This window comes from Chiloscyllium plagiosum, chromosome 34 (assembly GCF_004010195.1).
Source record: "Chiloscyllium plagiosum isolate BGI_BamShark_2017 chromosome 34, ASM401019v2, whole genome shotgun sequence".
NCBI classification, from domain to species: domain Eukaryota; kingdom Metazoa; phylum Chordata; class Chondrichthyes; order Orectolobiformes; family Hemiscylliidae; genus Chiloscyllium; species Chiloscyllium plagiosum.
The window spans coordinates 22,546,183-22,573,610 of NC_057743.1; the positions used below are offsets into that span (position 1 = coordinate 22,546,183).

The window sequence follows — 27,428 nt, forward strand, 5'->3', positions numbered from 1 at the left end:
AAAGAGATAAATGTACTTGCACTCAAGATGGCAACCTTAAGATGATTCAATGTAAAAGAGACAAACAACAACAGAAAATTCATTCCTTAATATTTAAAGCATTGTACAGAATTTAAAACCATAAATGAACATCTTGATAAATAAATGTGACACTTGAAAGGAATTTGGAATAAATGGACACTGGCTGAAAAATTATACAGAAATACGACTCAATATAACATGATTAACAAAAAGCCTCTTCCAAACTCAATCCACTTACCAGAGATACGAGCTCCTCCAAATGGCTGCTGTGCCACAACAGAACCAGTTGACTTGTCATTGATGTAGAAGTTTCCAGCAGAATACCGTAGGATTTTACTTGCCTCAGCTATAACATTTCTGAAATAAGCAATGTTTTAAAATTTAAAAACAAAATCAATGTAAGGAGAGTCATTTTTAAAGAGAGGTGTTCATTTGAAATTTGGGCAATTGTGTGTTGCTACAAATTAAAATTGGGCCAGATGTATATAATATACAAGGTACAAGATATTGCCTGTTATGGTAAGTATATTCCAAAGTATGTTAGTTCCTGAATCTAAGATTTATTATGCCTTGACATCATATCACCATAAGTAGTCTCACGATAGCATGACACACATCCTGGAATTCAGATGGAATGGTCTTGTTGCTTAACTTTAGTGTTCATACATTCAAAATTAATTGCAAGTTGCTCTATTCGGAATTACCCATGTTTGAAATATGCAAATATTATAAATAGTATGTTGGAATTTATTAAATGGTAGTATTTCTATCAAATGAAAAAAATTCTAAATAAAACATCCACATGTCACTGATTCTTTCATAGGTTTCTGCCAAGCAGAAAGACAAATAAGTACATGCATCCCATTACTGCTTCTTTGTAGTTGTAATTAGTCACCAACGGTTTCACCAAACTTAATTTCTCCAATTTTCCTTTTCTACTGATCATCGACAGGGAAACCTGTGTGACACCTTAGGAACTGGCACTGGCTATCTTCTTTTGCATTTGTCTTTATTTCCAAGTTGGTCACTGTATGTTCCCAACTGTCTTGAAGAAGCAGGACAAAGTTAAAAATCACACAACACCAAAAGGTTTATTTGGAAGCACTAGCTTTCAGAGTGCTGCTCCTTCAGGTAGCTGTGGAGCAGGACCCTCATACACATACACCCTTATACTCTCACACAGGCACACACATATAAGTCTATGGGGTGAATTTGTATTTGCAAATACTTTCTATTTTGCTCAAAAAGCACTCGGTCTGCAGGCCGTCCATGCAGGCAGTCAATCCATATATAATATTTTATAAATTCCTACTTTGGGAATAGACTCAAGACTGGGATACAGACAAACTATAACCTCACTCCTTTAACGCATTGTCTGAGCTGAGATGTCACTTTTTTTAAATACAAAACCTTAAATTACCTCGAGAATGTGACTTAAAAGTAGTTCTGGGATTTACATATTAATGAACCAAGATGAAAGGTTAACAGCAATCTAGATTTATTCAATATATCATTTCAGCTGCATGAGACTGTAATCTTTTGCTATAAATTCTGTATCTTATGGTTCTGCTCCACAGCTACCTGATGAAGGAGCAGAGCTCCGAAAGCTAGTGCTTCCAAATAAATCTTTTGGACTACAACCTAGTGTTGTGTGATTTTTAACTTTGTTCACCCCAGTCCAACATGGGCTTCTCCACATCTTGAAGAAGCAGCTTGAATTATGATATACCTAATTAACTGCAAAATGCTCAGAATCCCTCTCCCACATACTAGTGTTCAGGACAATTCACTTAACCATTTTGCAGTCTAGATTCCAGTATCATTTCAGACATGGAGAAACAAATAAGGGAAACACGTGGTTACAGACCTGGAAAGGTAAATGCACTTGAGAACTCAATGATGATTTCTATTTGGTTAGAGACAAGAAACAGTATAAGTGTTATTCACTGCCAGATGTAAAGTATAGGCCATCAATGTCCAAAAAGGAAATGGAAGAGCAAATACCAGGAAGAGTAAAAGGAATAATTTAGAAACACAGAACATTGGAGCATCAATGGACCATCAATGGACCATTCAGCCCTTTCAGTGTGTGCTGGCATTCAATATGATCATGGCTGATCATGCAACTCAGTACCCTGTTCCCGCTTTCTACCCATATGCTTTGATCCCTTCAGCCCTAACAGGTATATTTATTGCCTTCTGTAAAATATTCAATGTTCTGGACTCCACTGATACCTGTTGCAGAGCATTCCACATGCTCATCACTCTCTAGATGAAGGAATTTCTCATCTCTGACCTAAAAAGCCTGCCCCTAATCCTTAAGGCTGTGAGCCCTGGATTGGGACTCCCCGGTCAAGAATGTTCTTCCTGCATCTACCCTGTTTAATTCTATTAGAATTTTATAAGTTCAATAAGATATCCCCCACACACCGAATTTTTCTAAATACCAGTGAACAGTCTTAGCCAATTCAGTCTCTCCCTGTATGTCAGTCCTGCTATCCCAGAAATCAGTCCTGACTGATGCTAAAAGGCAGCCAGCAATCACTGTGATACAGATTCAGAAAAAACTGTAAGGCGGGCAGAAATTGTGAAATGTGAGCTGGAGAAATTGATCAGTTTGTTTCTAGTCCAATGACGAAGAATGCAGCAGTGGAAATAAATCGGAGATTGAAGTGGGTCAAGTGGACTATGTTTAATTCAGTCAGTATTAATACCAACAAGCCCAATTCCCAATACATCAGCCCCCTGCAGCACTTTGCCAGTGATCTCACTGAGCCAGGGGTGCGCTGCAATGGGACACTTGAATCACTGATCTCACTGTGCTCGGGCAGCACTTATGGGAAGAGCCACCAAATCTGAGACACCATTCATCATTCCAGGAAGATCTTCAGGTCAGGGAAACTTGCAATAAATGACTGGCTTTCTTTTTCTTTCTGATGTTTGAAAGGTATAATGGCTGAAATACAATGGATGCATTTTAAATCATACATATTGATTTTTTTTATTTAGAAACACTTTTACTGGTGATTCTAAAAACTTATTTTTAAACAACTGAGACTGGCACAGGCTACTCTATATATTGCACGAAGCACTTAGTACCACTTATCAAAGTTTCAGTCAAAAGCGTCCCCAAACTAACAAAAAACATACTTATCCTGTGCGAAAACAGAGCCAGTGAGACCATAAGGGGTGCTTGTATCAATCAAGTGGAGAATCTCCTGGTATTCGGTTTCAGGGTAAACATACACAGTCACGATTGGTCCAAAGATTTCCTGAAAGTAAATCATATTTCACAGTTACGCTCTTCCAGATAATTACACAGCAGCAGAAACACGAGATCCATTTTAAAGTTGGACTGTGCAGAGGCATGACAGCTGGTACAGTCTACTGGTAAGAGGTCACAGAGATTTCAGTCATCACCACCACTACCTCCCCACCCTCATACCTCCCTTGGTCGTATCAGCATAGCTTAAAACAAGACTCCTGTCCGAGCACAACAGAACTGAAGAGGAGACTGGTTGTCTAGAATCCTGTTCCGAACAATCAGTAACCACAATTCAGAAGATGAGGGAGCTATTTGCAGTAGCCACGTGATTGATATGGGTGCAGGAAAGGGGAAACAAAAGAGCAATAAGTGTGTTGGCAGAGGAAGTGCAGTTCCTCCACAAGGAAATAATAACTTGCAGCTTTTCTTTGTACCATGCAAGATTCAACATGGAATAAATTGGCACTGGGTTCAAATGACATCATGGTGAATTGATATTTGAATATTAATGAGGCTGGCCCTTGTCTGCAAACACTGGGAATTAAAACATTGGAAAGCAGCAGTGCTGCACAACTGTGGAGGCAATAACTCTGCTCTTGCCCACTGTTATTATCAAAACTCATGGGTTTTACAGAACTGTAAATAAACCACACCCATCCTACCAGTGACAGGCAATACTGCATCCAAAACAATTTTAATTCACAATTCACATGGGACAATAAGCAGGGAGACTGCAGATATTCTCAGTACCTGAATAAAAAGGAATTTTCTCTTCTGGCATATTTGTGCAAATGTTTCTTGAGCAAATGTTGATAAGTCTAAAGTATGTTCAATATGAACATATTGCACTTGAGCATATTACAACAACATATGGACACAGGTCCATGGGGCTTCTCACTTAGATCAAATTAGAGAGGCTCTATAATGTCATCTATTTGACTTCCTTTTAAAAATGAGATATTTCCTCATTAACTGGCAAGAATTCTGTGGCAGATGACAATCTTACCTCTTTCATTATGGGATCCTGAGGATCCTTTGTCTCTATAATTGATGGCTCCACAAAATAACCAATTTTGTCGTCATATTTTCCACCCGAAATTATTGTTAGATTTGGGGAGGACTGAGCATGCTCAATCCATTTCTTTATCCGAGCAAAGGACTGAGGAAGAAATTTATTATTAGAAAAAAAGAATTATTTTGCAGTAACACACAGGACAAAAATATGACTGGTGAAATCTTCTCTAAATTACTAAGAATAAGGCACATTGCATGCCTAAAAGTTTTTACCTTGTTATCAATAACTGCTGAAAAGAATGTTTCAAAGTCATCCACTGGCTATAAGAGATAAAACATTATCAGAATACAAATTAGCATTACAATGCAACTTTGACTCAATAGACAATTTACAATTCACATCTTATGCAAAAACCATACATTTCAACACAATCCAGAAATCTGCAGACTGCAAAGAATAATTTTACACATTTCTATACTGTACATGGTTTAAGCAACTTAGGGATTTTGGGAGCAAATTAGATCATGACTCTTCACTTGTCCCAGCAGTCTGTGATTAGACCTAATTAAGACCAATTGTCTATTTCCCACCTATAAAGCATTCAAAATTTTAAATTTTGTTTTTTTTTGCAATCTCAATGTCATTCCTAGCAATGTCAATGTTAAACAGAAAGATCGCAAAATTACTAATGCGGGCTTTGGGAATGCCACATCAGTGCATTGGAAATGTTTTACATAAATTGCTTTACATAAATTAAGCAGTACATGCTGTCACTAAGACTACAGCTTGTATTTGTATAGTGTCTTTAACGTAAAAAAAAGTCCCAAGTGCATCACAGAGGCTGTAGGCATGGATGGGTGAATGGGGATTCACAAGAAGCCAGAGGCAGTGTTTGGGGTACCTCAACAGCACAGCAAGAAATTTGGTTCAGCAGGTGCATGCAAGCTTTTGTGATTCATATGAGAGTTCTATCACCTCACTTTACCTAATTACATTTGCACATTCTTTTACTATGTGGAAAGGCAAGTTGGAAGGGGGATATAAACAGTTTACACAGACATTGAAAGGTTAAGAAAATGGGCAAAAAGTTGGCAAATGGAATAGAGTGTGGGAATATATGAAGTTGTTCATTTTACAAACAAAAGAGAAAAACTGCAACACAAAAGGACTTGGGGTTCTTATGCATGAAACATAGAAAGCGAGCACAGATACAGCGGGTAATCAGGAAAACCAGGAATGTTGGCAAAGGGGACTCTTGTGGCATAGTGGTAGCGTCCCTACCCATGGATCAAGCGACCCAGGTTCAAGACCCACCTGCTCTTAACATGATTAGAAAAAAAATAGGTTAAGTTAAAAGAAAAATTAGAATGTCGGCTCTTATTACAAGAGTAGATTAATTTAGGATATCTGGTTGACATGGATGAGTTGGACTGAAGGGTCTATTTCCGTGCTGTACAGCTCTATGACTCTACAAATGCAGGTTCTGAGAGTAAGAGCAGGGAGCTCTTAGTGCAAGTGTACAAGGTGCCGGTAAGACCCCATCCAAAGTAATGGGAGCAGTTTTGGTCCCATTATTTAAAGGAAAGACATTATTTAATTGGAGGCAATTTGGAATAGGTTCACCAGGATGGTACCCAGTATGGTTGGGCGGGGGAGGAGGAGGGCTTATGAGCAATTTGGGGCTACTCATTGGAATTTAGAAGAAAGTGAGGTGATTTAACTGAAACATTTGGCATTCTTAAGAGGTTTGACAAAGTAAATGCTGAGACGATGCTTACCAGTTTGAGTGTGTATACGACCAGAGGGCACAGCCTCAGGATAAAAAAGCACCAATCTAAGACTGAGATAGAACATAGAACAATACAACTCAGAACAGGCCCTTCGGCCATCGATGAGGAGGAATTTCTTCTTTCAGAGGGCTGAGTGACTTTGGAACTCCTAGCTGTAGAGCTGTGGGTGCAGAGCCCTTGTGTATGTTTAAGGCTGAGATACAGAGATAGATTCTTGATCAGTAGGGGAATGAAAGGTTACAGAAAAATGCAAGAAAGTGGATGTGAGGTATATCAGATCAGCCATGACACTCCTGAATGGTGATGCAGCTCAAGGGGCCAAATGGCCTACTTCTGTTCCTATTTCTTATGGTCTTACTCTTTCTCTCTTTGTGTTTACCTAGTTTTATCTTAAATACATCATGGTACATATTGGCACCAATGATATAGCCAGGAAAGGGACGGAGGATCTGAAAAGTGACTACAGAGAGCTAGGTTGGAAGCTGAAGAGCAGGACGAGTAGAGTAGTGATCTCAGGTTTGCTACTGGTGCCATGAGACAGTGAGGTTAGGAACAGTCAGTGAGATCAGCTTAACACATGGCTGCGAGGCTGGTGCAGGAGGGAGGGCTTCAGATACTTAGATCATTAGGATGCCTTCGAGGGAAGGTGGGACCTGTACATGAAGGACGGGTTGCACCTGAACTGGAAGGGCATAAATATCCTGCGTGGAGATTTACTCATGTGGTTCGGGAGGGTTTAAATTAGTTTGGCAAGGGGGTGGGGACCAGAGCTACATATCTAAGAGTGGGGTAGTTGTAGATGGGGCAGTGACAGAATGTAATGAATCTATCAGGAAGGTTTTTCACAAGATAAAACAAAGGTATCGGTTAAAGTGTGTCTGTTTTAACGCAAGGAGGGTCAGAAATAAGAATGATGAACTTAGAGCATGGATCAGTACTTGGGACTATGATGTTGTGGCCATGGGTTTCGCTTCGGCGGGTCGGTGTGGACTTGTTGGGCCGATGGGCCTGTTTCCACACTGTAAGTAATCTGTAAGTAATCTGTAAGTAATCTAATCTATAACGGAGACGCGGGTTTCACAGGGGCAGAAATGGTTGCTAGAGATTCCATGGTTTGGAACATTTAAAAAGAACAGGGAGGGTGGAAAAAGAGGAGGGGATGTAGCATTGCTAATCAGAGAGTGCATCACGGCTACGGAAATGAAGGTTGTCAAGGAAGGTTTGTCTACTGAGTTAGTGTGGATCGAAGTTAGGAACAGCAAGCGAGCAGCCACCTCATTGGGGGGTTTCTACAGACCCCCAAGTACAATAGGGAGATTGAAGAACTCATAGGCTGGCAGATCTTGGAAAAATGCAGATGTAGCAGGGTTGTTTTTATGGATGACTTCAACTTTCCCAATATTGACTGGAACCTCCTTAGTGCAAATGGTTTGTATGGAGGAGTTTTTGTTAGGGGTGTTCAGGAGGTTTCCTTACTTAGTATGTAGACTCTCCGATGAGAGGAGAGGCCATTTTGCTGCTCAGCAATGAGCCAGGACAGGTGTCAGATCTTGCGGTGGGAGAACACTTTGGTGACAGTGACCACAACTGCCTCACATTTACCATAGCCTTGGAGAGGGGAAGAAGCAGTTACCAACGAAAGATATTAACTGGGGAAAAGGAAATTATGATACTATCAGACAGCAATTGGGAAGTACAGATTGGGAGCAATTGTTCCACAGAAAGGCACAGATATGTGGAGACTGTTTAAGGAACAGTTGTTGCGAGTGATGCACAAATTTGTTCCTCTGAGACCAATAAGAAGGGGTAAGATTAAGGAACCTTGGATGACGAGAACAGAGGAGCTTTTTATCAAAAGTAAGAAGGCAGCTTACATAAGATGGAGGAAGCAAGGATCTAACACAGCTTTACAGGATTATAGGCTTACTAGAAAGGAGCTCAGAAATGGACAGAGGAGAGCCAGGAGGGGGCACGAAAAAGGCTTGGCAGGAAGGAGAAGGGAGAACCCAAAGGCATTTTACTCAGATGTGAGGAATAAGAGACTGATCAGGGAGAAGGTAGGGCTGGTGAGGGACAGCATAGGGAACTTGTGCGTGGAGTCTGAGCAGATAGGGGAAACCCTAAATGAGTTTTTTGCTTCAGTTTTCACTAAGGAAAGGGACCTTATTGTGAATGAGAACTTTTGAGGAGCTGGAAAACAGGCTTGAGCAGATTAAGATTGATGAAGTTAATGTGGTGGACATTTTGGCAAACATGAAGATTGATAAGTCCCCAGGGCCATACCAGATTTATCCTAGGTTGCTCCAGAAACCAAGAAAGGAGATTGCTAAACCGGTGGCGAAAATCTTCCCTTCCTCCCTCTCCAGGGGAGTTGTACCGGAGGAGTGGAGGGAGGTGAATGTTGTTCCTCTTTTCAAGAAGACGAATAGGGAAATCCCTGGTATTTACAGACCAGTCAGTCTTATGTCTGTGGTCAGCAAGGTTTGGAAAAAATTCTGAGGGATAGGATTTATGATTATTTGGAAAAGCTTAGCATGATTAAAGGCAGTCAGTGTGGCTTTGTGAGGGGCAGGTCATGCCTCACAAATCTTATTGAGTTCTTTGAGGTGACAAGACAGATCGACGAAGGTCGAGCAATGGATGTAGTGTATGTGGACTTCAGCAAGGCAGTTGATAAGGTTCCCCATGGTAGGCTCATTCATAAATTCAGGAGGTATGCGATTCAGGGAGATTTGGCTGTCTGGATTCAAAATTGGTTGACTGACAGAAAGCAGAGAGTGGTTGTAGATGTAAAGTATTCTGCCTGGTGGTCAGTGGTGTCCCGCAGGGCTCTGTTCTTCGGCCTCTGCCCTTTGTAGTTTTTATAAATAACTTGGATGAAGAGGTTGAGGGGTAGATTAGTAAATTTGCTGATGACACAAAGGTTGGAGGTGCCGTTGTTAGTATCGAGGGCTACTGCAGGCTGCAGTGCGACATAGACAGGATGCAGAACTGGGCTGAGAAGTGCCAGATGGAGTTCAACCTGGATAAATGCAAAGTGATGCATTTTGGAAGGTTGAACCCAAATGCTGAATATAGGATTAAAGACAGGATTCTTGGCAGTGTGGAGGAACAGAGGGATCTTGGTGTTTTAATGCATAGACACCTCAAAGTTGCCACCCAAGTGAATAGGGTTGTTAAGAAAGCATATGGTGTTTTGGCTTTCATTAACAGGGGAATTGAGTTTAAGAGCTGCGAGGTTTTGCTGCAGCTCTACAAGTCCCTTGTGAGACCACACTTGGAATATTGTCTCCAGTTCTGGTCGCCCTAGTATAGGAAAGATACGGAGGCTTTGGAGAGGGTGCAAAGAAGGTTTACTAGGATGCTGCCTGGACTGGAGGGCTTGTCTTACGAAGAGAGGTTGACTAAGCTCTGACTTTTCTCTCTGGAGAGGAGGAGGAGGAGGAGGAAGAGAGATGACCTGATCGAGGTATACAAGATAATGAGGGGCATGGATAGAGTCAATAGCCAGAGATTTTTCCCCAGCGCAGGATTGACTGGCACGAGGGGTCATAGTTTTAAGATATTAGGAGGAAGGTATAGAGGAGATGTCAGAGGTAGGTGAATGCATGGAATGAGTTGCCAGCAGCGGTGGTGGAAGAAGAGTCATTAACGACTGCTAGACACGCACATGGAAAGCAGTGGATTGAGGGATGCGCAGGTTAGATTATTTTGTTTTAGATTAGGAATAATCCTCGGCACAACATCATGGGCTGCAGGGCCTGTTCTGTGCTGCCCTTTTCTATGTTCTGTGTTCTATGCATCCCTATCAGACTTGATTCAGCAGTATTACTTCTGCTGGAGCAGAGAAGGTTAAAAGGAGATTTAGTTGTCAACTACAGCTTGGTGGTAACATTATTAGCTCTGATTCAAAAAGTCATGGGTTCAATCCTATTCCAGAGATTTGCCCACAAAAATCAGGGATACAGTACATACAAGATTCCACATAATTATTTCAGAGAACAAAGTAAGGTTTCCCCAGTGTGCTGGGCCAAAATCATTCCTAAATCAACATTAAAATCATCTCACTGCTGTCTGTGGGCTCCTGGTGGAACATATACTTTCAAACGACAACATTGAGTACTTAGTAAAATCCTTAACTGGCTATAAACTGAACAGTCATCCCAAAATCCTGAAAGGCACTGTAGAAATCAAGATTTTAATTTTTAAAAAATTAACTGTGATGGAATGAATAGAAAGAGGTTAGTTTGATAAATGCGAGGTTATTCACTTTGGAAGCAAAACCCTGAATGTCTGTAAACTGGGAGAGGGGAGTGTACAACAGAACCTGGGTGTCCTTGTGCACCAGTCATTGAAGGTAAGCATGGTGCAGCAGGTGGTAAAGACGGCAAGTGGCACGTCGGTCTTCATTGCGAGTGGTTTAGAGTTGCAGTTGTTGTTGCAGTTATACAAGGCATTGGTGAGGCTATGCCTAGAATACCGTATGCAGTTTTGGTCTCCTTTTCTGAGGAAGGATGTTCTTGCTCTTGAGGAAGTGCAGCAAAGGTTTACCAGGTCGATTCAGGGACTGACAAACAAGGAGAGATTGACTATGTTAGGATTGTTGTCGCTGGAATTCAGTCATGTGGAGGGAGATCTCAAGAGATGTATAAAATTCTAACTGGACTTGACAGGGTAGGTGCAGGGAGGATATTCCCAATAGTGCTTCCAGAACCAGGGGTCATAGCCTGAGGATTTGAGGTGGACCATTTAGCATGGAGATGAGGAGACATTTCTTCACCCAAAGAGTGGTGAGCCTGTGAAATTCATTACCACAGGAAGTAGTTGATGTCAAAACATTGAACATATTCAAGATGCGACTAGATATAGCACTTGAGGCGAATGCAATCAAAAGGCTATGGGGAGAAAGCAGGATTAGACTACTGAGTTGGATGATCAGCCATGGTTGTGATGAATGGCGAAGCAGGCTTGAAGAGCTGAATGGCCTCCTCCTATCTTCCATGTTTCTCTAATTACATATTAGTGATGCAAGGTCATTTTGAAATTATCAGTGAGGAGAGAGATTCAGAGAAAATTCTTTCAATTTGTTAAACATGAAAAGCTTTGCCAGAGGCTTAGGTTTAAGTATTGTATCTTTTGAGAAATAACTGAATAAATTAGATTAGATTAGAGTATGGAAACAAGCCCTTCGGCCCAACAAGTCCACACCGACTCTCCAAAGAGTAACCCACCCACACCCATTCCGCTACCCTATATTTACCCCTGACTAAATGCACCTAACATTATGGGAAATTTTGCATGGGCAGTTCACCTGACCTGCACATCTTTAGATTGTGGGATGAAACCGGAGCACCTGGAAGAAACCTACGCAGACATGTGCAAACTCCACACACCGTTGCCCGAGGCGGGAATCGAACCGGGGTCCCTGGTGCTGTGAGGCCTTATTCATTAGGCCACTGTGGCCTCATTACAAAAGGATTGCAAAATATTTCAGCACAGAAGCAGACCAGTCAGCCCAATTGCTTCTCGCCAGTGTTTATGCCCCACACAAGACCAGGACCTGGGCAACAGATGCAAGTCATTAATAAATACAAAAGAAAATTTTGGAGAAATGGCTTTACCCAGGGAGACAGACTTGCTACTACAGGGAGTGACGTGGAAATTAACTGTATTGACATATTCAAGTGGAAGCTAAATAAACACAAGGGGACAAAGAAATGAATGAATATGATCGGTGGAGTTAGATACAAAGAGATGGGAGGAGGCTGTGTGTTACCTAAACACGGACATAAACCTGTTGGGACTATGCCCACCATATCCAATGACATCAAAGTTGGCAGCAGCTGAGATCATGGCAGAAGCTTATTTGCCATTTTCTCACAAACCTCTAGCTACATTTTGGTTGGGATGCAATAATCAAGGTGTGATGATGTAGATTCAAAAGCTATTTTAATTGTGTAAGACAAGATTTTGTTTTGGATCTGGTTTCACTAGTGAACCCCAGTACCAAGGAACTGCATGCTCAGAAGATCTAGAACAGTGACTTTTAATTTTAAAATCAGAGGCTTTCCCTTCTCCAGATTCCTCAGCCCCAAAATGCCATTCTGTAATCACGTCCCTGACCTACCTACAGGTCCAATCCTGAAGGACAACATTCCAGCTTCCCAAATCCTGTCAAGTGATTTCACATCACTGATGCTGGGAGAGAATCAACTACATTTAAATGAGGCCTGAGAACTAACATGAATTAAATCCTTAGTTCATTTTGAAAATTAAATTCAGAGCATTAGGTTTTGTCCTTGAAATTAAACTATTTGTGTGTTTTCAAAGGAATTTAGTGGAATTTGTTGAAAAGCTGTCTCATATGAAGATTCATCTTCTTCAGGACAAGCAATAGAAAGCTTTGAGTCAGGGGAAGTTGCTCCTGGCATAAATATATTATCTGGCTATATTTGCACTTTTTGACAATTGCATATGTAGTAATTGGAAATAACAGAGATTGAAATTGTAATGGAAATGGTAATCAACTTTGTTTAACTTACAGGATGACACTGATAGCCCCATATTTAGAATTGTATTGGAGTTTACTGCCCTGAAGCTGGTCAGCTAGGATCTTTGGATTGGTTTTCATTTGGATTACATACTCATAAAGAATACTTGTTACTGTGTTGTAGCTGGGAAATGTGTGTGTGTGTGTGTGCTGGAGAGCCCTAACTGCAATCAGGTTCATCCAAGAGCACATCAGTAAAGCAGGAGTAACATCATGGGACTAGTAACCCAGAGGCCGAGGCTATTACCCTGGTGACATAAGTTAAAATCATACCATGACAATTTAAATTTAGTTAGTAAAATAGGAATATAAAAGCTGATTTCAGTAATTGTGAACATGTAACTACTGCTGGTTATTGTAAAAGCCCATCTGGTGCACCAATGTCTTTTAGGGAAGGAAATCTACTTCTGTTTCCAGGTCTGGCCTATACTCCAGATGCACTGCAAAGTGTGGACACTTCACTGCCTTGCGACATAGCCAAGCAAGCTATTAGACTCAAGGGCAGTTATGGATGGGTAATCAATAATTTGCCCGTAACACCCACAACCCAAGAAAGAATACAGGGGAAAAACAAAATAAAAATGTACATGGTACAACATATACATTTGTGATTTTGGTTTTTAATTATTGAAATATATTTCTACTTGAAAGTTGTTACTTCCATTGAAAAATTAAAAAAGTCATATCAGCCTAGATCAATAATTACTGCTGGTGCCTGGAACACACCAATGTTCAGTGTATTCATATTGCATTCCTATGTCAGTTATTTTAATGTAATGCATTCTTCCACTCACTTTAAATCAGGTTAACTGCATGCTTTCAAAAAAAAAATTGGATGGAGGAATGATATGCAGGAATGTTAAGTATCTGTTTGCTATTATCATCAACAGTAATTTATAGCCTTACATTAGAAAATATTTGAAATATTTAGGTCTAAAAGAGGAAAGGCAGGTTAATGTTTGGGTACAACCCTTCAGCAAATGTCAGTTCCACAGTGCTACTTTGACAATACCTACTTCCCTCTGAAGCTACTTCAAAATACGGTTTTTATTCAAAATAGTTCATGTAATGCTGCAACATTATTGGGGTAGTATGGGAATAAGACAGGATAATTGGAAAGTTTATTGAAGTCAATGTCTCCAAGACCTGGTTTTTTTTTTGTATTTTATGTAATAAAAAAAACTTTTCCAGGAAGATATTAGTATTTGCGCTAGTAGATTTGGTGGAAAATGCATTCCCTATAGACACCAAAGTGTCAGGAAAAACCACCACACCAAAAAAAAAAGAGTAGTGTTATGATTAAAATTTGTAGGATATCCCAGATCGCTTAGGGAGAGTAAACCTCTCACTTTTAGTTTCCATCATTTTTTCAGCAAGTTTTGAATCTGTTATTTGTTAAACATACATATTTGTTCTTCAGGATTTTTTTGCTGTATAAAAAAAAAACCTGAAGCGATTTCGGATATCCCTGTACCTGAATTTGTGCCTATGTACCATTGAACTTTCAGTATATCTCCTTGTTTACAAATATTATCAGGCCCTCACCTTTGTCAAGAATTTAAGTCTTTGCTAGTTTTCTGTTTTGGTATTTAGGCAATTAAAATGAAGAGATCCAGTCTCTCTCCGTGAATTCACATGTTTGATAATAAATAAGTTGACACTGCTTCAAGTATTATTTTATTTACCTTGCAAGTAAGTGGCTGCTACACTCAAAGATTCTTGCTTTCTGTTTTCTTCATAGTATTGGAGATGATTGCGCACATTTTAGACGACTTTACTATAATAAATCTTATGAACACTGCAAGACATTCCAGTATCCAGAAATGATCAGCAAACCTTTACAGAAAAATTACCACTTGCATTCCTAAAATTCCAATAATAAAGACAAACATGCAAGGAATCTCACAAGGAGGCTGATAAACAAGAGAGAGAACAGGGAAAATGAAGGAAGGTGACCTTACAGCTAACTTTTGAAGCAAGAAGTCTTTGAAGAATGGAGGCAGACAACTGAATAGAGAAATTCTGGAAAAGAATTCCAGAGGTCATAGGTATGATGGCTTAAATCTTGGCATTCAGCCAGTGTACATGGGGAAAGAGGATGGAATTCACAGCAGTCTAGAGATGGAATATTGTGTAGGGAAGGTTTTATAGACAGTGTGGAATGATGTGCAAACAATGATATTGATTATGAAATGCTAAAAGTGCTACCTCTTTCAATCCTGTAGCCTTAGAAATAATCAAAAGCATATTATCAGCATCAATTTAGGGTATGACATAGTTTCTCACTACAGTTTGTGTTTCATATTCAAGGTACATAAAAGCCATTAAACCCAACTTTGTCACATCATCTTCAATCCACAGGCTTAAGCACAAACTTAGTTCACCTAATCACTCTTCTTGATTTACCACATATTACTATCTTCAGCTTTGGTGTTATCCTGCCTTATGGACCCTGGCATTTCACCTGGGATCCTCAATAAAAAGAAAAAAAAAAGTCAGAACAAGTGGTTTGAATTCTGTCTTACTTACATTTCCCACTTTAATTTTCTTCTGCTCCTCCAGGAGATTCTTTTTAATTTCAGGCCACAATGAATCAGGAACATACATTCTTGAACAGGCTGAACATTTTTGCCCTCCATACTCAAAGGCAGAACGAATGGTACCATTTACCACACTGCCAATATCAGCTGATTTGTGCACAAAGTGAAAGTTCTTACCACCACATTCTGCAAATATAAAAATTATCCTTAGAGTTGATTAATGAGGGAAGGGCTGTAGATGTCACATACATGGACTTCAGTAAGGCATTTGATAAGGTTCCCCATGGTAGGATGATGGAAAAAGTGAAGTCACACAGGGTCCAGGGTGATTTGGATGGATGGATAAAGAACTAGCTGGGCAGCAGGAGACAGATAGTAGTAGTGGAAGGGGGTTTCTCAAAACGGAGAACTGTGACCAGTGGTGTTCCACAGGGATCCATGTTGGGACCACGGTTGTTTCTGATACACATAAATGATCTAGAGGAAGGTTTAGGGGTCTGATTAGCAAGTTTGCAGATGACACTAAGATTGGTGGAGTAGCTTAGATAGGGAAGGGGACTGTCTGAGAATGCAGCAGAATATAGATAGATTGGAGAGTTGGGCAGAAAAATGGCAGAGGCGCTCAATCCAGGCAAATGCGAGGTGACGCATTTTGGAACATCCAATTCAAGAGCAAACTAGATGGTAAATGGAAAAGTCCTGGGGAAAATTGATATACAGAGAGATCTGGGTGTTCAGATCCATTGTACCTTCAAGGTGGCAATGCAACTCCATAGAGTGGTCAAGAAGGCATACGGCATGCTTTCCTTCATTGGACTGGGTACTGAGTACAGGAGTTCGCAGGTCATGTTACAGTTGTAACCATGTCACATTTGGTTCGGCCACATTTGGAATACTGCGTATAGTTCTGGTCGCCACATTACCAAAAGAACGTGAATGCTTTGGAGAGGGTGCAGAGGAGGTTCACCAGGAAGTTGCCTGTATGAAGGGTGCGAGCTATGAAGAGAAGTTGAGTAGCTTAGGAACATTTTTAATACAAGAATGGAGGTTGAGGAGGGACCTCATTAAGGTCTACAAAATCATGAGAAGTATAGACAGGGTGAATGCAAAAAGATTTTTTTCCCCAGTGGGGGGGATTCAATTACTAGAGGTCATGAGTTCAAAGGTGAGAGGGGAAAAGTTTAAGGGAGATATGCGTGCAAAACTCTTTACGCAAAGGGTGGTGGGTGCCTGGGACGCATTGCCGGTGGAGGTGATAGAGGCAGGCACGAAAGCATCATTTAAGCTGTATCTATTCAGATACATGAATCGTTAGGGAACAGAGGGATCCAGATCCTTAGAAAATAGGCGACAGGTTTAGATAGAGAATTTGGATCGGCGCAGGCTAGGGGGACCGAAGGGTCTTGTTCCTGTGCTGTAATTTTCTTTGTTGTTTATATGCGGTTACTTTGGAGACCTGAAAATGTGAGTCAGCAGCAGCCAAAGGTTAATGGATTGCTAGTAAGTGTGTTGGAGACAGATTTAATTAATGCCGTCAAAACGACATTGAATAATTAACTGAAGGGAGAAAATATGCAGGGCAGGCACAACTAGGGCAAAAGATCTAGCAGTGTGATGGATCACAGAGATCTTGTAGTTCCAGTTTTAAAATTTTGACAGTGCTATTTATTTGCATCAATCAGTGCAAGCTAGAAAAAAACCATGGAGCTGCAGTAGGGAAAAAAAAGGTCAAGGTTTTAGTCCAAAGCAGTGGAGGTTCTTGATGTTTTGTTTTAAGTACTAGGATCTTAGCAATATTTTGTTACTCACAGCATATAGAAAGCTTACAGAATTCATGCTTCCTGTGATGTTAGTTTTGCCTTCTCAATTCATTGTTCAAAATATTTTGGGCTCTTAACCATTTGCCTTTGTACAAAAACAGTACATCAATAATGGGCTGTGGATTTTTGGTAATTATTATTCTTGTATACTGCTAAGGGATATCTAATGTAGTGCAAAAAGAAGTACACTTCAGATGGCTTGCAGCAATTAAGTCCAACAAACTACTATCCTGCTACATTATTCAAATGAACATGTACATGAAAATAAAGTTCTCTGTAATAAATCTAGTTTGGAAAAGAGTTCTCCTGTTGTCAGTGCTGATTTGAAGTTCAATATCCAATACTTATTTTGGGATTAAAAGCAAACTTGAAACTGCAACAAGGACTTCAGAAACACCAAGAAGTTACGTTCTGTGTAAATATTTAGCTTGTGGATGACACAAAAATACTGTAAATTACAAAGATTATTACAGAACCACAGAATAGTTATAGCACATAAGGCAACAATTTGACCTGTATCCACATGGAAGAGCAACTCAGCTCGTCTTACTTTACTCTTTTTTTCTGCTAGTCTTGAACATTTTCTCGCCTCAGTTAATTATTCAATATTCTTTTGATGGCCTTGTCTGTCTGCACTACACTTCTGGCAATGCATTCCAGATCTTAACCATTTACTGAATAATTTTCCTCATTTGCCTTTAGCCCTTTTGTCATTGACCCCAAAAGAATTGTTCCCAAGCTCTTGACTCTTCCAGTCTTACAAAACTTTTTTCCCTATTTACTCTGTTTGGACTACGAGTTTGAACATCTTTATATCAAATATCTACGAAACCATGTCTCCAATTTCCCCAATCTATTACATAAATTAAATCCCTTATTCTTGGGAATATTCTTTTGGGAAAGCTTTTTCTGCCATCACGCCCTTTCAAAAGTATGGGTGGCCAGAATTGGATGTAATAGTTCCAATGAACACAAATCATTGGTTTGTAAGGTTCAACATAACTTCCTTTTCTACTTAAGAAGTCCATGTTCAACATGATATTTGTAACTTTCTTAATCTGCTATGCCACCTTCAACAAGTGGTGCACATGGGCCCTCAGGTTTAACTGCTCCTACGTCTGTTTTAAAACTGTAACCTTTATTTTATTTTGCATTATCTATCCTCATATTTCCTCCCAAAACAGGGTTCATTTGAGTTACATCAAAATATTCCTACCTCCAGAGAGGCGAGGAAAAGTCCGGTATTTGTCCAGTTTCTTAGACACCAGCTTCCAAAGATGTTTAAATGTTCTGGAGAAGGACAAATAGCTAATTGACATGCATGTACCTTTCAAGCTTTCACAATATTTTTAAGAGGTAACAAATAATTTTCTGAGGAAGGGTCACTGGACCTGAAACATTAACTCTGATTTCTCTCCACAGATGCTGCAGGCCTGCTGAGATTTTCCAGAATTTCTCTTTTTGTTACAAACAATTTTCAATTCATCACAAATCATTCGCTCTCTGTAAATAATCTTAAAATCAATCTTAAAAACTCTTACAGAAGTGGTCAAGATTTGATACAGGTGTTCAAAATGTTAATAATTCTTGAAAGTTTCTCATTATTTCCCATTTCAGTGACAGAATGGTCAGTAACCTGAGGAAACAAATGTAATATGTTTGACAGAGGAACTACGGGATATGAGAATTTTCTTTTCTTAGACACTGAATTGATATGATTTGGAACATACATGAAAGCATGGTGAAATCATATCGATATTAATTTTGAAGTGAGAATTCAATACTTGAAGAAATAATATGGTATGAAGAGCAGGAGAGTGAGATTAATTAAAGCACTCCACCAGAGGGGTAGCACAATGGCCTCCCTCTGTTTTAAGTAAATCGAATTACATCTCTCTGAATTTTTTTTTAAAAACAGCACAGATGACAATTCAGTCCGTGCTGTCAATTCTTTGCTGAAAATTTGAAAGCGAATTCCTACAACCATAAACCTTCCTCAAACATTTGAGACCTGCTGGTATAAATTTCAATGAAAATTATCCATGCAAACTTGTAAACATGCAAATACAGCACCCAAATGTTGAGGTACTTCAAATTTGCACATTAGCACAAGCTGCATAGATCTTTGTTGCAGCTAGCTCTGCTTTCAAATTGCTATTTAACCTTAAATAGAATGAATTAAACAAATAGCAAACTCCAGAATTTCCTCAATGCACAGTCAAGTTTTGAATTCCATATTCTCCCCATCTCAACTCATCTGTTGCTAAAACCCTAATTGTTACCTCTTTCTGCCTTCATACTCAATGAAATTTTGGACTACTGTTGACCTCCCATTCGCTACACTCTAACTTTCAGCAAAATCTCCTTATAATCTGTACCTGTAACAAGTTACACCTATTGATTACTCTTGTTCATGCTGATTTGCACTGGATTGCAGTCCCTCCATTTTAATATTGCTTAGCTGGGCTTTATCAAATGCCTTAAAGTAAGTTTCAATCTCTCTACTTATTAAAAAGAATTCCATCCTTACTCTATCCATTGTATACCTTAGGATTGCCTGACTATTGATTTATGGTTCTGATTGTTGATCTTTCGCAGTGGAGTTATTTTGCAAGAGGTTTCTTCTTTTCTCCAGTTATTTATTTCACTTCACTCCCTATAACATTCCCTTAATTTATTAGACAAGAAATGCTACAAACTCAGAAGTATTTGCTAATTTGATCACATACTTAGCTCACTTGAAATAGTTAAAATAAATGAGAAATTAGAGTGCAAGTGCTTTATATATCTTTCTATAATCTAATATGAAGGAGAATTTTTTCCAAATTCTTCATGACAGGATCATAAAATGTCTTAAAATCTCCAAATCACACACCATTGTGGTAGCCCAAATCTGTGGTCTCTCTCTTTCTGGCTGCCATTCCAGACCAAAGCTCATTACCTCCACCTGTTTATCTTTGGAACCTTCTTTCTTATCTCCCATTTCACCACCAATACAAACCACCTTTTAATTTCTCACCTCTGGGTGACTTTTCAACCTCTCTAAATGACCACTCGTAACTTTGTGCTTTCCTGCTGTTGGTCAAAGGCTTCATTATCTCATGACTAAGCTTGGAGATTCCTTCTCAGCTTCTCATTTTTTCATATATGGAGGAAATTCCAGTGCTTGTTACTGCCTCCTACAAGGAGCGACCCCAAATGTCACATTTATTCTTTCACTGATGTGCATACTAACACTCAAAACACATGTGGGTTGCAGGCAGATCTGTCCATTAAGACTGTCAAAACACCCAGGAGAATCCACTCACCGAGATGACCAACTGGAGAAAAGTCATCATTATAAGTAGAAGGGAGGAAGTGGAAAGGAGTTGCTCCTCCAATCACACACAGGTTCTCTCTAGAAAGTGACCATATCAGGAGCAAATTGGTTGGAGGGGGGGGAACCTAGCTCGTGATTGGAGAAATATCCAGCAATTAGGAAAGTAAGTGCTGACAGTGAGGGAATCACCAGGGAAGCATCGGTCAAAGGTGAGTCCAGGATAGGGAGCTAGGTGCCAACTTTTGCTGAGGATGGGACGACAACTCTTTTGCTTGTCAAGGGTCTTTTGCCAGATCAGGGAGTCCTATCTACCATGTAGGGCTAAACTTGTAAGAGGGCTTGTGAAGGAACGAGGTAGCTATTTTTTTGTGGGAGGGAGAAATGGAATGAGGATCTAACAAGGGGAGAAATGGAAGGGAAGAAGGATAAAAGAGGGGAGAAAAAAGGAGGCAGCAAGAGCTATGAGGGTGTGGGGAGAAGTGGCGGCTGCAGTGCACTCCTAGGGGAAGAATGAAGCTTCAAACACTGAGGGGATGGAATGAAGAGGGAGGTTGCAAAGGGACCAGAGGGAAGCTGTAAGAGGGGTGTGGGGGTTAAGGAGCTGCAAGAGGTGAGGAAAGAGAGAGTGCACAAAAGGAAAGAGAATAGTTCTAAACGTGTCAATAAAGGAAAACTTATCTAACTAGAATCCAAGAAAACTTTAAATTACTGAGGTAATGAATTCCATACAGATTAACGTAAAATCTCTAGGTAAAGTTTACACAAGGTCAGGAGCTACCATACTTAAAAATGTAACGGATACTGTTAATTGTTATATTTAAATCTGAAATTGAGAGCTGAGAGACAATAAGGAGTTGTAACTGCGAAGTGAAAATTATTCTACTTTCTTTATAGAATTATATCAGCTGTGACCTCACCAGTCTTCAGGTATGTTTACTATGACATCTTTTTGTGCAAAATGTATGCTGGCTATCTTTGAAAAAGTAATTTTTGTTAACACATGCCTCGTGTATCTATAATGCAGTGTCCAGGTAATTATTTCTTTCTTCTTACATTGTGGTTTTAAATTTAGTGGAGTGTTGTTAATTATTGAGGAAATGATCTATTTTCATTCTGCTTGTGAGAATTATGTCAACATTTTACAGAGGGTATTATTACGATATGACTGTATCATCTTATGTATTAGTGAAAATAAAGTAACCCCTGAATATCAAAAAGTAGCCCTTGGAAAAGATCTTTTGACCTATGCCTCACATGTAGCTTATCCACTGGGGCTAATTTTACCAAACCTCCTTCAACCCCACTCATCATTTGGACTTGCAATTAATCAACAATCACCAACCTTCTTTGTATCTCTCCAGAATGTCCTTCATAGCAATGAGTTCATTGTGGATAACTGTATTAACCACATCACCTTGATTTAAAAAAAACTTGGCTCATGGATGATGACATTTCCTCCTTTTATTAAAAGGTTTCTTGTCTGCCTACACCTTCCATCACTGACACTGCTTATAGCACCTGCGGAATTGATATGACTCTCACTGAACAGGAGCCAAATTGGACTTGGAATATTAACCCTGTTTCTCTTTCACACTGCTGGACCTGCTGAGTTTCTCCAACACTGTTTGTTTACCAAAACACATCTTGGCTTGCATCTCTACTTCCTTTCCCTCCTATCACTTTACTTTGTTACACTCCACCAGTGTCTCCTTTAAAATTTTGTTCTCTACAAATCACCCAAGTACCATTCCTTGTTTTGCCCTGAGATTCCTTCACTGTTTTCTCTCTCAGCATCTAAGCTTCACAAACACATTGATTTTAACATATCTCTATTCACCTTGCCTTCTTTCAGATTTAGTGATTCTTCTATTGTCATAGCATACCCTCAAGTCTTGTCATCTCATCTTGTTCTGTTTCCTTTTGTTTCTACTGCAATGCCATCTCTGATTATTTATTTTTATGCCTCTGAATTTTCATTCCACTTCCAACCTAAATTTATTTTGCCTGCACCTTATCTCTTGCAGAAAAATAAACTTTATCAAAGTCACCTACATTGATCTTCCATTTGATACCATACTTCTATAGTTACTAATACTGGTCAATTACAGTCTCACCTCCGCAAATTATATCCTTGTCCATATCTTCCACACTCCATATCCTAAGTGACCCCAAAACATTGCCATCCACAAGATAACTTCTGTTGTACCATTCACTCGTCAGCCCTTGCTCATGGGCTTGTATCAATTCCCAGACTCCTCCCCCTTCCTTGATTTTAAAATGCTCATCCTCATGTTCAAATCACTCTTTGGGTCCCCATTTCTATAATTTCTCCATGCTATTCCAATAATAGAAAATTCTGCAATTCCCGTCCCTTCATCATACCACTGATGGCTGTACCTTCATATGCAGTGGCCCAAAGTTGTAGGATAATATTTCCTAAACTTATTTCATCCTTCCATGAAGCTGCTCTCTAATACCTACTTCTTAGACCAAGCTTTTGAGCACTTGTCCTAATGCTTCCTTCTTTAGCTTGCTGTTAAATTTTGCCTGTTAAAGCTGCTCCATGAACATAATTTGTTGCTGTTGTCACTACTTACGGGACACTGCCGGTGAAGTTGATTCCTGCTAAGTGCTCAGATTCTGTAATAGTTTCTCCAAATAGTGGCCCATCACTTGGAACAAACTGGATGACATTCGGTGGCAGGCCAGCTTCAAGAAGTATTTTGTACACAGTGTAGCTTGCAGCCATAGCTGTATCACTGGGTTTCCAGACCACCACGTTACCCTAGAATCACAACACAACAGTTTGTTTTCCTGCAAAAAATTCACTAATTCTAAAACCACAATACATAATGAAAAAATAATATTCTGCACAAAAACATTTTAACAGGAAAATGCAGTTCAGAAGAAGCAGACAGCATGTCTAAAGAGGAGTACTTTGCTTCAGTCATCACAAAAGAAGAGGATTCAACCAATATCAAGAAACAGTAGAGAAATTAGATAGGATTAAGATACATAAGGAATTGATTAAAGGGTTGGCATGCTTAGAGTAGTCCCATAGTATGGATAGATTGCATCATAACTGGCTGAGGGAACCAAGGATAGAAATTGTGGTTGTTTGACATAATCTTTAATCTCCCTTGAATATGGAAATGGTGAGGTCTAGTGAATTCCAAATGTCACACACTTATTCTGAAAGGCAGGAGCGAGACTAGTCCAACCACTCCAGACCAGTGCTCCCAACAGCTGTGTTCGGAAAACTTTTAGGTAATGCAGTCAGGAAGAAATGTTAATTTGCATTTGGAAGAACATAGGTTAACAAATGATTTGATAAAGGCAAATCAATCTGCCAAACTGAATTCAAGTTCTTAAAGTAATGCTGTTAATGTGTACTAACTTTCAAAAGTCAATTCACAAAAGTGCCTTACTATAATGGACTACATAGCAAAAATGATGTTTACGAGATTAAAAGGGGCCATGGCAGTTTGAATGTGAAATTGACTAAGAAAGAAAGTGAACATGGTTGTGAGTGATTGATATTCAAACTGGAGGCAAGTATATCATGATGTCTCCCTGTATTGGGACCACACTGTTCTCCAACAACTCCTTCCAGGCAATGATTCCTCTAAACTGAACAGCTGTGAACACTGCCAGCCACTGAAGGCCCATGCATGGCGATCAGCATGCCAATGTTGTTTGCAGCATTGACTTCCTTCTCCAGATCTCAAAGGTCCATGCATGAGAAAAAAAATTAGCAAGAACACTGCTTCCACATGGGTGAAATTGTTTTCATCTGATTCCACACTTATCTAGTAACCAAACAATCACCTGTAATGACTTTTCTTCCTGCTCCTCTGGACCAGCATCCCCAGAGGCACCAAAGATCTTTCATTGATTCCTTACATACTTAAATACTGCCCTTCAATGACATCATCCTAAAGCACATTTCACATGCACCCTGATGTTACCCACCCGGCCCAACACCACCTCTCTTGACTTTTCCAGTCTCTCATTCTTTTTTTATTCTGCCTAATCCAAATCCAGTACTGATTAAGCAGAAAGCACAATCAATATTGGAATGACCAAAGTCCAATATATTTCACCCTAGCTACGAACTTCAACTCTCTCCTTGACATTGTTGGAGGCTGAGCCAAATGCCCACATGGTCAGTGTCCTTTTTTGACTCTGAACAGTTACTGATCCTCTCTTAACTACCTACTTTCATCTCCACACAATCATTGATTGCTATGTCTTTAGCTATCAAGGACAGAGCTGTTGGAATTCCCTCCCTAAACATCTCCAACTGCCCTGCCTCAAAACATACTTCTTCTCACTAAGATTTGTTCACCCATCCCAATGTCTCCTCATGACTTTGTATCAAGTTTTTTTTTGTTTGAGCTACACTCTTGCAAAAAGCCTTTGAAGGTTTATTTCATTATGTTAATGGTGCATTTTAAAGTGAAGTTAACATAATCAAATTCTACAACGTAACAGCATACTATGAAAATGCACATACTACAGGATATCCAGCTGAACTGAACAATGGACATTTTGTGGCCAAAAATTTCCAAGCAACTGTTTTCAACTGTGCTTTTATTTTAAAATTCCAAACAAATGAAAATAACCAGCAGGGTATTTTGGCAACATGTTTTGAAAATTAAAGATCGTAATCCACTCAATTTTGAGAGATAAATTTATTTATTTGTCTCTAATACAATTAAATGGTGGATGGTCAAAGTGATTTATACTAACCTTGGAGCATATTTTCTTGTTTTTTTTTAAAAAAGAAAAGTGGGCATCAGTCCTTTCGTATTCATTCAGGGAATGTGAGCTTTGCTGGCTGAGCCAGCATTTATTGCTGACTTCTAACTGCCCTCAAGAGGTGGTGGTTATATGCCTTCTTGGAATGTTGCAGTCCATTTAGTGTAGATGCAGCCACAATACTGTTAGAGAGGGAGTTTGAGGATTCTGACCCAGCTTGAAACAGTTCTAAGTTTGACATAAAAAGGTACATAAAACAAAACAAAATTGCTATACTCTAAATTAACCAGGGGAAAAAATAACTCTAACACAGTCAGTTCTGCTATAATGTAGCCGTTCCATTCTTGTGCAATCCTGTAATAGCAGCACCATTTAAACCAAGGGGGCCTGAATCACGTTATAGAATACATGCTTTCAAACTTCGCGCTTTAGAAACAGTGTCCCCAAATGTGTAAATCGTGTTGCAGCGAGTTTGTGTTAATGAACGACTTGTACTGCAATTGTCTACCTATTATAGAGGCCTGTAAATGAGCAACTGAAGTTATTGCTGATTTTGGGTTCTGGAGGGTCATCAATGGGCATGAAACCTTAACTCTGCCTTCTCTCTCCAGATGCTGCCAGACCTATAGAGTTTCTCTTGCAACCTACGCTTTTGTTTCAGATTTCTAGCATCTGAAGTTCTTTGTTTTACTTTACTGATTTTGGGTAATTCTCTATTGTGTTACCATATCATTAACTAGTTAATAATTTTTCACCTCAATAATTTAAACAAGATTCAAATCTGTCTTTTTCTTTCTGTTGTGATAAACATAGAATTGTACAAAATTGGAGAAGGAGGCAGCTATTCCATCCTTCCAGTCTGCTCCATCACTCAATATGAACATAGCTGATCATCCAACTCAGTCCCCTGTACCGGCTTTCCCCTCATACCCTTTGATTCCTTTAGCCTGAAGAACTACATTTGACTTGTTCTTGAAAACATTCAATGTCTCGTCCTCAACCACGTTCTGTGGAAGAGAATTCTACAGGCTCACCACTCTCTGGGTGAAGAAATTTCTTCTCATCTCAGTTCTAAATGACCTACCCCAGATCCTTAAACAGCAATCCCTTGGTTCTGGAATCCCAGTCATTGGAAACATACTTCCAACATTTACCATCTAGTCCTGTTCAAATTTTATTGTTTCCAAGATCTCCTCTCAGTATTCTCTTTGAATCCATTGTTAGGAAACATTAACTCTGCATTATTCAGTAAAAGATTCACCTCCTTGTTATGCATGCCACAAGGGGCTGAGTTCATTTGTTCAACAGCTTCACCCTCAGTAACACCTTTAGTTATTAATTCCCAGCTGGAAATAGATTCACATATTTAAACAACTTCACCAACTTGAAAAGTAATCCATGCAAAAGAATCTCCTCGGTTCAGTTAGATCACATTACTGCTGGTCATTCAGATTTTTAAAAAATCAATTTCTTCATTTTTATAGGGCTGAAACTTCTGGAAACATTTCAGATTCCATCCACAGCAGTAGATTCGTACACTGAGCCTGACTCACTTTGTAACCTATTTCCTTTTTGAAAATAAAATTGCTATCCTTGTTTCTCACCATCAGTGCTGGAGCTCCTGCCAGATTTCCACCTATAGCAGTGAAGTTGAATGGAGAAACAGCTGCTACAAAGCCCTGAAAGAAGTAAAACAAAATACTGGTAAAAGCACAGTATCAGAACTTAATGCATAAAATACTGTTTTAGATCATAGAGCAGTAGAGGTGATCTATATGGACTTCAGTAAGGCGTTTAACAAGGTTCCCCATGGGAGACTGATTAGCAAGGTTAGATCTCATGGAATACAGGGAGAACTAGCCATTTGGATACAGAACTGGCTCAAAGGTAGAAGACAGAGGGTGGTGGTGGAGGGTTGTTTTTCAGACTGGAGGCCTGTGACCAGTGGAGTGCCACAAGGATCGGTGCTATGCCCTCTACGTTTTGTCATTTACATAAATGATTTGTATGCGAGCATAAGAGGTACAGTTAGTGAGTTTGCAGGTGACACCAAAATTGGAGGTGTAGTGGACAGCGAAGAGGGTTACCTCAGATTACAACAGGATCTGGACCAGATGGGCCAATGGGCTGAGAAGTGGCAGATGGAGTTTAATTCAGATAAATGCGAGGTACTGCATTTTGGGAAAGCAAATCTTAGCAGGACTTATACACTTAATTGTAAGGGTCCGAGGGAGTGTTGCTGAACAAAGAGACCTTGGAGTGCAGGTTCATAGCTCCTTGAAAGTGGAGTCACAGGTAGATAGGATAGTGAAGAAGGCGTTTGGTATGCTTTCCTTTATTGGTCAGA

General features: G+C 39.6%; 1 protein-coding gene across 2 annotated transcripts in view; it reads right to left on the reverse strand.

Annotated features, from left to right (window-relative positions):
* Positions 1-27,428, reverse strand: part of aldh4a1 (aldehyde dehydrogenase 4 family, member A1) — a 47,027-nt gene that overhangs the window by 1,899 nt on the left and 17,700 nt on the right. For both annotated transcript variants that reach the window (XM_043675840.1, XM_043675841.1), the window contains 8 exons: positions 26,686-26,760; positions 22,918-23,105; positions 18,218-18,291; positions 15,171-15,367; positions 4,574-4,621; positions 4,293-4,445; positions 3,172-3,293; positions 260-378 (listed from right to left, as the gene is read on the reverse strand). In XM_043675840.1, the coding sequence (XP_043531775.1) occupies positions 260-378; positions 3,172-3,293; positions 4,293-4,445; positions 4,574-4,621; positions 15,171-15,367; positions 18,218-18,291; positions 22,918-23,105; positions 26,686-26,760 (976 nt within the window). The remainder of the gene's footprint in view (positions 1-259; positions 379-3,171; positions 3,294-4,292; positions 4,446-4,573; positions 4,622-15,170; positions 15,368-18,217; positions 18,292-22,917; positions 23,106-26,685; positions 26,761-27,428) is intronic.